Source organism: Entelurus aequoreus, linkage group LG11, assembly GCF_033978785.1.
Source record: "Entelurus aequoreus isolate RoL-2023_Sb linkage group LG11, RoL_Eaeq_v1.1, whole genome shotgun sequence".
In the NCBI taxonomy this organism is placed as follows: domain Eukaryota; kingdom Metazoa; phylum Chordata; class Actinopteri; order Syngnathiformes; family Syngnathidae; genus Entelurus; species Entelurus aequoreus.
The window spans coordinates 10,035,619-10,049,500 of NC_084741.1; the positions used below are offsets into that span (position 1 = coordinate 10,035,619).

The 13,882-nt window shown below is 41.4% G+C and overlaps 1 protein-coding gene across 1 annotated transcript in view; it reads right to left on the bottom strand.

Moving 5' to 3' along the window:
- The window catches only part of LOC133659750 (phosphatidylinositol-3-phosphatase SAC1-B-like), a 37,721-nt gene that overhangs the window by 15,404 nt on the left and 8,435 nt on the right, over positions 1-13,882 (bottom strand). The window contains 8 exon segments of the mRNA XM_062062433.1: positions 99-184; positions 859-960; positions 3,771-3,804; positions 5,082-5,141; positions 10,007-10,156; positions 10,823-10,950; positions 11,013-11,087; positions 11,399-11,496. Coding sequence (XP_061918417.1) covers positions 99-184; positions 859-960; positions 3,771-3,804; positions 5,082-5,141; positions 10,007-10,156; positions 10,823-10,950; positions 11,013-11,087; positions 11,399-11,496 — 733 coding nt within the window.

A 13,882-nucleotide genomic window follows, 5' to 3' on the forward strand; every position in this document is an offset into this window, starting at 1 on the left:
CTTTCTGTAAGACATAGGTTTAATGCATTCTAAATTGTCAAATACAGCAAGTAGGAGGTGGCTAACGGGAATAATCATTGTATTATGCTTCAGGTCACCTGAACAAAGGAAGCCTTGGCAGTGTTGCACTGCACGATCTGCTCCGTCTCCACATAGTTGGCAGCATGGCCCTCGGAGTCGATCCCTGGCCAGAAAGACTGGATGAAGCAGGAGTGGCATCTCACAACAGTCCACGACTGTATGCTAACGAGTGTAAATACGCTATGGATACCATGTGCTTATGTTTCATGTGTTTGCTATTTCTCCTCTCACTTTCAGTCCTCCTAATCAACTGTGTCTTGTACAAGTATTACATCACCGTATTAAAACACATTAAGGTAGTTTTCTTTATTTAATATGACATTTTAAAGTAGTTCATATGTGAACTATCAGATTTAATGTTAAAAAAATACACATTTTAAGTACATATGTGAACTATCAGATTTAATGTTCAAAACAGACATTTTAAAGCTCACTTTGAGAGTGTTAAACAACCAGATGACAATCATTGGGATGAAAATTGTGCATAGTATCATTACCTAGGTTATAATATCATTACCTAGGTCATAGTATCATAACTTAGGTCATAGTAACATTACCTAGGTCACAGTATCATTACCTAGGTCATAGTATCATTACCTAGGTCATAGTAACATTACCTAGGTCACAGTATCATTACCTAGGTCATAGAATCATTACCTAGGTCACAGTATCATTACCTAGGTCACAGTATCATTACTTAGGTCACAGTATCATTACTTAGGTCATAGTATCATTACCTAGGTCAGAGTATCATTACTTAGGTCACAGTATCATTACCTCGGACGTAGTATCGCACACCAGCTCTGAAGCAGCTTCTCCTTGAGATAATAGTCCAGTCAAAGACTTTGCCGTTGATGCAACTGGACTTCATGGTGATGACTAGGAAAAAGGTGTGTTAAGAAAATGACATGAAAATCAGAGGGATCAGACATACTGGTAAATGGATTAGGTAGACAAGTGAGTTGATTACAGACAGGTGAGTTGATGTGGAACATACAGACAGGTGAGTTGATGTGGAACATACAGACAGGTGAGTTGATGTGGAACATACAGACAGGTGAGTTGATGTGGAACATACAGACAGGTGAGTTGATGTGGAACATACAGACAGGTGAGTTGATGTGGAACATACAACGTACAGACAGGTGAGTTGATGTGGAACATACAGACAGGTGAGTTGATGTGGAACATACAGACAGGTGAGTTGATGTGGAACATACAGACAGGTGAGTTGATGTGGAACATACAGACAGGTGAGTTGACGTGGAACATACAACGTACAGACAGGTGAGTTGATGTGGAACATACAGACAGGTGAGTTGATGTGGAACATACAACGTACAGACAGGTGAGTTGATGTGAAACATACAACGTACAGACAGGTGAGTTGATGTGGAACATACAGACAGGTGAGTTGATGTGGAACATACAGACAGGTGAGTTGATGTGGAACATACAGACAGGTGAGTTGATGTGGAACATACAGACAGGTGAGTTGATGTGGAACATACAGACAGGTGAGTTGATGTGGAACATACAACGTACAGACAGGTGAGTTGATGTGAAACATACAACGTACAGACAGGTGAGTTGATGTGGAACATACAGACAGGTGAGTTGATGTGGAACATACAGACAGGTGAGTTGATGTGGAACATACAGACAGGTGAGTTGATGTGGAACATACAGACAGGTGAGTTGATGTGGAACATACAGACAGGTGAGTTGATGTGGAACATACAACGTACAGACAGGTGAGTTGATGTGGAACATACAACGTACAGACAGGTGAGTTGATGTGGAACATACAACGTACAGACAGGTGAGTTGATGTGGAACATACAGACAGGTGAGTTGATGTGGAACATACAGACAGGTGAGTTGATGTGGAACATACAACGTACAGACAGGTGAGTTGATGTGGAACATACAGACAGGTGAGTTGATGTGGAACATACAGACAGGTGAGTTGATGTGGAACATACAACGTACAGACAGGTGAGTTGATGTGGAACATACAACGTACAGACAGGTGAGTTGATGTGGAACATACAGACAGGTGAGTTGATGTGGAACATACAACGTACAGACAGGTGAGTTGATGTGGAACATACAACGTACAGACAGGTGAGTTGATGTGGAACATACAGACAGGTGAGTTGATGTGGAACATACAACGTACAGACAGGTGAGTTGATGTGGAACATACAACGTACAGACAGGTGAGTTGATGTGGAACATACAACGTACAGACAGGTGAGTTGATGTGGAACATACAGACAGGTGAGTTGATGTGGAACATACAACGTACAGACAGGTGAGTTGATGTGGAACATACAACGTACAGACAGGTGAGTTGATGTGGAACATACAACGTACAGACAGGTGAGTTGATGTGGAACATACAGACAGGTGAGTTGATGTGGAACATACAACGTACAGACAGGTGAGTTGATGTGGAACATACAGACAGGTGAGTTGACGTGGAACATACAACGTACAGACAGGTGAGTTGATGTGGAACATACAGACAGGTGAGTTGATGTGGAACATACAACGTACAGACAGGTGAGTTGATGTGAAACATACAACGTACAGACAGGTGAGTTGATGTGGAACATACAGACAGGTGAGTTGATGTGGAACATACAGACAGGTGAGTTGATGTGGAACATACAGACAGGTGAGTTGATGTGGAACATACAGACAGGTGAGTTGATGTGGAACATACAACGTACAGACAGGTGAGTTGATGTGGAACATACAACGTACAGACAGGTGAGTTGATGTGGAACATACAACGTACAGACAGGTGAGTTGATGTGGAACATACAGACAGGTGAGTTGATGTGGAACATACAGACAGGTGAGTTGATGTGGAACATACAACGTACAGACAGGTGAGTTGATGTGGAACATACAGACAGGTGAGTTGATGTGGAACATACAGACAGGTGAGTTGATGTGGAACATACAACGTACAGACAGGTGAGTTGATGTGGAACATACAACGTACAGACAGGTGAGTTGATGTGGAACATACAGACAGGTGAGTTGATGTGGAACATACAACGTACAGACAGGTGAGTTGATGTGGAACATACAACGTACAGACAGGTGAGTTGATGTGGAACATACAACGTACAGACAGGTGAGTTGATGTGGAACATACAGACAGGTGAGTTCATGTGGAACATACAACGTACAGACAGGTGAGTTGATGTGGAACATACAACGTACAGACAGGTGAGTTGATGTGGAACATACAACGTACAGACAGGTGAGTTGATGTGGAACATACAGACAGGTGAGTTGATGTGGAACATACAACGTACACAGGGCGGTGAGGTATTCATAATACAGTATTAGGACATGCAGTGAGGAAAAGAAGTGTCTGATCTCCTCCTGATTTGTACATTTATCCCCATACAAGATATCAACATTCCCTGCTTTCTAATTCTACCTTTAGTTTGCCAGAGAAAGATAGAATTTAAAAAAACAAAAAAACAATCAGAAATGAAAAAATAAAAAAATAAACATTGAATAAAGTTTTACAAACAAGAATTGTGGGTTAGCATACAAATGAGCCCTGTGCCTTTAAGAAAGTACTCATTAATTGTACAACATAGCCTGAAAGATAAAAATGTGGAGAGGAATACAAACTTTGTCTAACAACAACAAAAGGATACATCCATGGATGACAGGAAATACAAACTTGTGCAACTACAAGAAAAACAAAACAAAAACAGGATAGTATTAGTACTAGTGTGTCTTCAATGTTCTTGAGTTGAAAGTCATCTATGAAAGAAGAGTGTCATATTTCAATACATCATACCAGCAGTTGTTACATTGCACTTAGGACAGAAGGCTACAAGACCTGGCCACAAGACCTGGCCACAAGACCTGGCCACAAGACCTGGCCACAAGACCTGGCCACAAGACCTGGCCACAAGACCTGGCCACAAGACCTGGCCACAAGATCTGGCCACAAGACCTGGCCACAAGACCCGGTCTTCCACTTTACACAAGTCTGCATGTTGTTTCGAAGTCAACCAGTACATGTAATACTTGCAAAAGTAGTCTGGTACAGTACTGGGTCTCATCATTGGGTCCACTATAACTATTGGCCAGATAATTATGAGGTCTTACTTATAAATGCAATAACATGAAAAGAGTCATTTTCTCCTAAGTGTGCCCATGATAATCTTTGCCTGATCTCACGGAAGGAATGATCAAATCTATATTTATGATCAAATCTATATTTCAGCCAACATTTATCACTGTATCATATTTGGTATCTAAATGATGATTATTTCAAACTGGGCTCCTCATTTGGCTGCTAAAGTAAGCAGTAACATCATTTCCCATTCTATTATTTTATTAAAACTATTGTTAGCAACATATCTGCTAACTTTCTGTTTGAACATGTTTCTACCTACACTTCTGTTCAAATGTAATAATCACTTATTGTCCTGTTTCATACTTAGGCCGTACTACTAATGTGGCTGTGGATTCACAGGGGCAGTATGGGTCATACCAATGCTGATACTTCACATTTACAGGGGCAGTATGGGTCATACCAATGCTGATACTTCACATTTACAGGGGCAGTATGGGTCATACCAATGCTGATACTTCACATTTACAGGGGCAGTATGGGTCATACCAATGCTGATACTTCACATTTACAGGGGCAGTATGGGTCATACCAATGCTGATACTTCACATTTACAGGGGCAGTATGGGTCATACCAATGCTGATACTTCACATTTACAGGGGCTATATATATATATATATATATATATATATATATATATATATATATATATATATATAGTGTATACAGTGTACACGCACACACCGTGTACAGTGTATATGGTGCATGACTAATTGTGTCCAGTGGTCAAACTGCCATGCTATCAATGCCAATGCAATAACAAAGTGCAATACTGCAAGTACATCCTTTATTAAAAACAACAATTCCCTGATGAGTTCTCACCTCTGGCTGTGCAATGAACTCCCTCAGCAGATGGCCATTCCAAACAAAACGCTGATCCGCCTGAAATGAAAGGTCAAACGCTTCTTTGGTGATTGTTACATTAGAAATGATAATAATAGTGGTAATAATATATCATACTATTATATTAAAAATCAAAACTCAAAAACCTGTCAAAATGTTTTAGTACTACTTTAGTAAGCTATGAAGCCACACCGCTTGAAGAATTATTTTTCTTCTTCTTCGTCATCATCAGATGTCCAGCTCAGTAGCGTACCTTGTCTCAGACGCCACATGGAAGAGGCCAGCCTCTGAAGGTGCTACATGCAGGGTGCAGTCCGAAGGTGGGGTACACGCAGGGTGCAGTCCGAAGGTGGTACACGCAGGGTGCAGTCCGAAGGTGGTACACGCAGGGTGCAGTCCGAAGGTGGGGTACACGCAGGGTGCAGTTCGAAGGTGGGGTACACGCAGGGTGCAGTTCGAAGGTGGGGTACACGCAGGGTGCAGTCCCAAGGTGGGGTACACGCAGGGTGCAGTTCGAAGGTGGGGTACACGCAGGGTGCAGTTGCTGATTATGTGTCTGCTGTGGCTCCCCACACTCACATCATGCTCCCTTCACCAGGACACACTTCCTTAAAGATGATTTCAAGTTTGCATGCGCTTCAACATAGTCCATTGTCGGAGTGGCACTTCCTCTCCTCTAATACCGCCTCCCGAGTCCTGGATGTAACAGTCCTGGACAGTGCAGTCATGTCTCCCACTTTCCTTGCTCGGGCGAGGGTAGCGGCCTCTCGTCGCAGACCGGCCGGGACAACACCCTCTAGAACAGCAGGTGGAACATGGGGCTGGCTTTTAGGCAGACAGTTATGGTCCGAAGAGCGTTGTTTATGGCTGGGTGGCACCAGGCTGAGGCACAGTATTCAGCTGCGGAAAAGACCAGGGCTTTGTGGAGTTTCACAACACCTTGGCGGATGCGACCCAGCTAGTGCCGGCAAGACGTCAGATTAGTGAGACCCTCCATGACACTTTGGCCGTCACTTCTTTGATACACATGCTGCACAGTCACAGCCGCTGAGTGAAGGGGCGGAGCCAGTGACACCGCCATGTGTTGCGCTCTCAAAACACACATCAGTTGAAGATTCCAAATGGTTCTGTCTCCAATATCGCCAATGCCTACCTGAAACATCCCTTGGCTACAGTAAAGGGACAAGAGACCGTACCGGCATCACACCTACGCTTCCGCAAAACATCAACAACCTTCAATAAAAACTCATTTGTATGATTCACAACAGCCTCATTTTAAGTTCAGAAAAGCTGAAGTTCCATTTCCCGGATAAAAAGTGTGATGTGGCGAGGGAATTTTTAGTGGAACTAAGGTAATGTAGGCCAACAAAACCTCTGGGCTCCAAAATAATCTAAGATAGATAACATTATTCTGTATCTGCCTATTAGTCACTAAGTTTACATGAACTAAATTAGTGTGATTTCTCAAATAGCTCAGTTTTTTGTATTTTCACACAGACACGTGACGGCCAAGAGTCCATGCACATTCTCTACTGGTCATAAGCCGTGGGCCTCCCGTACACTGGGGGGCACTTATTTCCTCTTAGCGCAGATACATGTGCTGCTTTTCTGCTTGACCTATGACGTCACACCAAAACAAGACATCTGCGCTCCTTACAAGTGAACAGGCTAGCTCTGTAGTACTGTAATATCGACACAAATATTAGGTCTCCAAGGGCTATGATGTTAAATAGCAGACAGCATCAATAATGGTTGAAACTTGTATTAGTAGATTGCACAGTACAGTACATATTCCGTACAGTTAGGGGTGTAACGGTACGTGTATTTGCATAGAACCGCTTCGGTACGGGGGTTTCGGTTCGGTTCAGAGGTGTACCGAATGAGTTTCCACACGGACATATTAAGTAGGGTGGTGCACGTTGTGTAAACAATGCACAACACACGGCATGCTAGCAACGACCGGGCTACAACAACATATAAAAGCCAGAGCTGGAAGACCCTCCTGCCTCGTTAAAGACAGGCCCGGCCCTAACCAATCTGGCGCCCTAGGCAAGATTTTAGGTGGCGCCCCCCCACATCGGCAGTGAAGTGTATATACTCACAAGAAACCGAATAGCTTTGTCTTTGACCTTTTTTTTTACTTAAAGAAAGCAAATTAACAATGAGAATAGTTAACAAGATTAAAAAAAATATGGATAAATAAATGAATACAAAAAATAAAAAATGAATATATGAAATACAATATTTTTTACATACATAAACACAAAATAAAACGTGTCAACAAGTTGCATAAAATAAATTAAAAATACAATATAAATAAGGCACTGCACAAAACAAGATATCAAACCAGTATGACTTTAACAACTATATTACAAAAAAAGGGGATCCTTCTGAGTTCTCTATTTGTGCTTTTTAATATTGCATTAACTAGAATGACTTACAAATGACTGTACACCAGGAAGTACTGTAATTACCTAACGTTACATTATTATTTTCCATAACAATTTAGCCCCCTCCACAATATTAACCCGACGTTAAAACAGAACTAGCTATTTATTGATTAGCAATTGCCGAATCATGTAACATTAGCTTAATGCTAAAAAGCCAGGTTACTATCACATTCTGTAACAGACAAATAATTTCATGTAGGCTAACGTTACCTATCTGCTACCTCTGTCTTTTTCTCGTTCCACCTCCTCTTTTCTCTTTTTTCTCTCCTGGGCACCTGACACTTTTGGCCGTTTTGACATCTTGTGTTGATTTTTTTGATGTGGTGACGTCCAAAAAGAGTCATGATACGGGAAGGGAGGGGGCGCACCGTGCCGGGGGAGGGGGGGCGTAATGTTGTAACAAATAATATTTCTATTAAATAGGCTTTACTTTGCATTTTAATTAACGTGGGATTATTTTATGTATTTAGAAATAACTTTTTTTTTTTTTCTTCCCTCCAACATTTGTGGCACTGGCGTGGCGCCCCCTGATGGACGGCGCCCTTAGCATTTGCCTATACGGCCTATGCCACGGGCCGGCCCTGGTTAAAGATCTCCCGTTTGGGAACATTTCGGCTGCGCAGTGCGGAGGACGGAGGTTTGCCGACATTGTTCAGCAGCGGTAAGGCATGCTTCTGCCAACACGTCAAACATGCTAACCCATTTGAAGCGGCACCACCCCCAAGTGAACATCGCTTCAACAAAGATAAAGACGAGCAAACAGCTCCCACCTTTTACTGCCAAGTTAGCCAGGCTGGGGGGGAAAGAAAAATTAGCCATTGTTTACAAATTTGGTAAATAAATAACCAAAAAATTTATATTTTGTTGTTTTCTTACTGTATCGAAAATGAACCGAACCGTGACCTCTAAACCGAGGTACGTACCGAACCAAAATTTTTGTGTACCGTTACACCCCTACGTACAATTGACCACTAAATGGTAACACCCGACACCACGTTTTTCAACTTGTTTAAGTTGGGGTCCACGTTAATCAATTCATGAAACATTGTGCTAAGAACATGACGCTACTACCAATAATGTATCTGAGCAGGGGCAGGTCCCAAGTAAAGAAACACCAGCAGCAGAGTTTTTTCAAATATCTTGCTATTGTTCTGGACTACTCATACTGTTCCAGAGGAAGGTTGCCACTGTTCTGGACTATCTTGTGCCCCGGCTGATACTGTTCCAGTTGAAGGTTGCCATTGTTCTGGATTATCTTGTGCCCTGGCTGATACTGTTCCAGATGAAGGTTGCCACTGTTCTGGACTATCCTGTGGCCTGACTGATACTGTTCCAGATGAAGGTTGTTATTGTTGTGGACTATCTTGTGCCCCGACTGATACTGTTGCAGATGAAGGTTGCTACTGTTCTGGACTATCTTGTGCCCCGGCTGATACTGTTCCAGTTGAAGGTTGCCACTGTTCTGGACTATCTTGTGCCCCGGCTGATACTGTTCCAGATGAAGGTTGCCACTGTTCTGGACTATCTTGTGCCCCGGCTGATACTGTTCCAGATGAAGGTTGCCACTGTTCTGGACTATCTTGTGCCCCGGCTGATACTGTTCCAGATGAAGGTTGCCACTGTTCTGGACTATCTTGTGGCCTGACTGATACTGTTACAGATGAAGGTTATTATTGTTGTGGACTATCTTGTGCCCCGGCTGATACTGTTCCAGTTGAAGGTTGCCACTGTTCTGGACTATCTTGTGCCCCGGCTGATACTGTTCCAGTTGAAGGTTGCCACTGTTCTGGACTATCTTGTGGCCTGACTGATACTGTTCCAGATGAAGGTTATTATTGTTGTGGACTATCTTGTGCCCCGACTGATACTGTTCCAGATGAAGGTTGCTACTGTCCTGGACTATCTTGCCAGTTGTGTGAATACGGAGTTATTGTTCCCCAGTTTGGAGTACACAAATGCAACGTGAAGAGGTTTGTGAACTTTATCATTGGCCTTGAATACACCTGCTTCATTCTCTTTCATCTCACTTGTATTTTGTGCAGGAGTCCAAATTAAGCCAACATTTTACATTTCCTTCGTGTCCTTATTAGATAAATCTCTGTTTCTTTTTTTTCTACCATTGATGCACTTCAAAATGTTGTGTTCTTTTCATTTGTGAAGCAAATAAACATTCTTCTCTCCATTACAATTGTTGCTATCTTTCTATTGAATGCTTCCGTGTTATATCCTGCGCCTCGAGACTGGCGCATGCGTGATAGAAAGGGTCCTCTCCGGCTATCGAGAGATCTGGTTTCCAATCGCATAATCCAGGTGTATTCGTCCGACTTTTCCAAAACCAAACACGATCGGATTAAGACATGCATTTTCCATGGGCTGTAGGAGACTTATTTAGAGCCAAACTACTAGAGAAGTTAGTGCATGGACACGTACTGACAAACTGGACAATTCACTTACCCTCTCCAGGAGGCTCATCTCCTGAAATTCAGGACTGGTGTTGGCCAGCCGCTGCAGAGTGTGGGTAAGATCATAGTCTGTTGCAAAGTAGAAGCTGGCTGTACGGAGGACATTGTTGATCATGGACAAGTAGGTCTTGCTGTCTTGCATCTGGAACAGGAACAGGATAGAAATTCAGCAACACTACAATCAACATTCTATGTATGTGCAGCTTGACATAAAAATGGCATTCAGTCCTAAAGGTCCAGTAAATGTTCTTGCTGACCTTAAACCTTGGCGTGTGTATGATTGTTCCCCAAAGTTTAGGTTGTCTTGGTCGTTTTGCAAAAAAGTTTTGCTTCATCCAAGATATACTCCATTACAAACTCAAAAGCTAGCTTACGGCTACTACTGTAGCATGCCAATGTGTTACTATGCTGGAAAAAAGAGTTCCTCAGTGTTCACTCTTACAATAACAATGTTGCTACAGTTTGGTTATTACACAGGTTACAGAAGGTAAATAAAGTATTGTTGACGCTTTTTGAATGCATTTTTAAAGTGATTTAGAGGTCGAATTGATTGCTCCCGTTAGCTGCATTGCTAGCCACCAAATACAAGACGATTTTTACACGTTGTAATGCAAAAAACAAAACAAAAACGTTTGTCTTCTTGTCTCTTATAATGATTGACAACGACAGGCAGAATTCCAAAGAAAGTGCAGTTCCCTTTTAATTACAACGTTTTCCTGGCCATCCCAATGACTTGCGTGTATTTGCTTCTCACAAGAGGCTCTCACAAATAGTGAGTATGGACTGTACACCAAAAGTAAACCTCTACCTGGTTGTCTGTTAGATGTATTATTGTCTTCTTGTAGGAGATGATGTCAAAATCCAAAGCCTTCCATACGGCGTGGCCAAAGAGATCGCCCACCTTGGTCTTCTCGGTGATGACAATCAGGTACATACCTATGACAGGCATGGTGACATAGATTGTGTGGAATAACCCAGTTCCCAGTGGAAGAGACTACCTGCCACCAGACGCACGGTCCCCATGACTCCACATATTGGCCTGGTCTCGGCTGATGCAGGAATGTCCTTCTTTACTGCGGCAGGCAAGAACAGGAGCAAGCATCAATGACTGGCCAAGAAAACTACTTGACCTAATCCAATCACTGTAGCACCGTTTGTAAAACTCTACAGGTTTCACAAAGTGCTGCACAGGACTTGCAATGTACTTTTGGAAGCAGGATACAACTACGGACAGAGTAGTTAGTGTCAGAAACGTCTCCCTTCTAAGAATAAATGACGTCAAACAACTGGATTTAAAGCCAAAGAGTAAGATTTGGTTTCAAGATGTGAACCTGAATGACCCCTTGAAGAAACCATGCGTGAGTATTGAAGTACAAAAACTTACCGGTGAGAGTCATGTCGGTTGACACCCTATCGATGGCCAACACGTCCCCACAGCCATGGTCACAAGCCTCCAGGTAAAAGGTATCAGGTGTGGTGAGCCTGACCAGGAAAAAAACAAGACTTTACATTAGGCAATCACACGCACTTGCCTTCAGCTCCCGGACTTCCAAGGGCCCAAAACGCCTCATACAAAATATTCCCAAGATTGTTTCTGTTTACAACAATTGTTGTCTTCAAAAAACATGAACATGCTGAATCCCTCATGGTGGTTTTCGTCCCTTCTCATGATGCCAGGGACAATTTCATGAAGCAGACTTGACAAACCAGTTGGTGCGGGTCAGACAGGATGTAATGTTACTACCAAAGTGGAGCGGAGACCAGGACACAAGAAAACAGTTTTCATGAAAACTTCTCCTTCACACGTACATGCACAAGATGTATTTCATCTGATCATAACTCTGATGAGAAAGTTACTGTGTACATGGACCCACAAAAAATGATCCCATTATGACGAGCATTTTCAGACATCAACCCTTAAATCAGGATACTTTGACACGTGCAACACAAACCGTGAGTGAGTTCAGCTGTAAACAAATATGGCGTTGTGTGTCTGCTTGTCTGACGTTGTCACACTATCAATATTTTCTTCTGTTCACTACTTTTGTTTTACCTCTTTTAGAAATGGAGCTGTTCTGTGACCTCCACGTGGTTATAAGTACAGGCTGTTGTGCGTCTTTATAGTACAACATTCTGTGTACGTGTCTGAGAATAGCAGTTAGCACTTAGCATAGCTGTAAAGTCATGAATAAAACAGCTCGTTAAGACAACAACTGGATCACTTCTATTATTGTTCCATCGACAACCAGATCATCCTTTTGTTTTTGCTAGCCTCGTTTTAGAGCAACAAACTCAACACTAATTGCTGAATAAACAGTATTACACACTACTTGTGTACATGTCGAATAAACAGTATTACACACTACTTGTGTACATGTCGAATAAACAGTATTACACACTACTTGTGTACATGTCGAATAAACAGTATTACACACTACTTGTGTACATGTCGAATAAACAGTATTACACACTACTTGTGTACATGTCGAATAAACAGTATTCCACACTACTTGTGTACATGTTGAATAAACAGTATTCCACACTACTTGTGTACATGTCGAATAAACAGTATTCCACACTACTTGTGTACATGTTGAATAAACAGTATTACACACTACTTGTGTACATGTTGAATAAACAGTATTACACACTACTTGTGTACATGTTGAATAAACAGTATTACACACTAACTAGTGTACATGTCGAATAAACAGTATTACACACTACTTGTGTACATGTCGAATAAACAGTATTACACACTACTTGTGTACATGTCGAATAAACAGTATTACACACTACTTGTGTACATGTCGAACAAACAGTATTACACACTACTTGTGTACATGTCCAACAAACAGTATTACACACTACTTGTGTACATGTTGAATAAACAGTATTACACACTACTTGTGTACATGTCGAATAAACAGTATTACACACTACTTGTGTACATGTTGAATAAACAGTATTACACACTACTTGTGTACATGTCGAATAAACAGTATTACACACTACTTGTGTACATGTCGAATAAACAGTAGTACACACTACTTGTGTACATGTTGAATAAACAGTATTACACACCACTTGTGTACATGTTGAATAAACAGTATTACACACTAACTTGTGTACATGTTGAATAAACAGTATTACACACTACTTGTGTACATGTCGAATAAACAGTATTACACACTACTTGTGTACATGTCGAATAAACAGTAGTACACACTACTTGTGTACATGTTGAATAAACAGTAGTACACACTACTTGTGTACATGTTGAATAAACAGTAGTACACACTACTTGTGTACATGTTGAATAAACAGTATTACACACTACTTGTGTACATGTCGAATAAACAGTATTACACACTACTTGTGTACATGTCGAATAAACAGTAGTACACACTACTTGTGTACATGTCGAATAAACAGTATTACACACTACTTGTGTACATGTTGAATAAACAGTATTACACACTACTTGTGTACATGTTGAATAAACAGTATTACACACTACTTGTGTACATGTTGAATAAACAGTATTACACACTACTTGTGTACATGTCGAATAAACATTATTGCACACTACTTGTGTACATGTTGAATAAACAGTATTACACACTACTTGTGTACATGTCGAATAAACAGTATTACACACTACTTGTGTACATGTCGAATAAACAGTATTACACACTACTTGTATACATGTTGAATAAACAGTATTACACACTACTTGTGTACATGTCGAATAAACAGTATTACACACTACTTGTGTACATGTCGAATAAACAGTATTACACACTACTTGTGTACATGTCGAATAAACAGTGTTACACACTACTTGTGTACATGTCGAATAAACAGT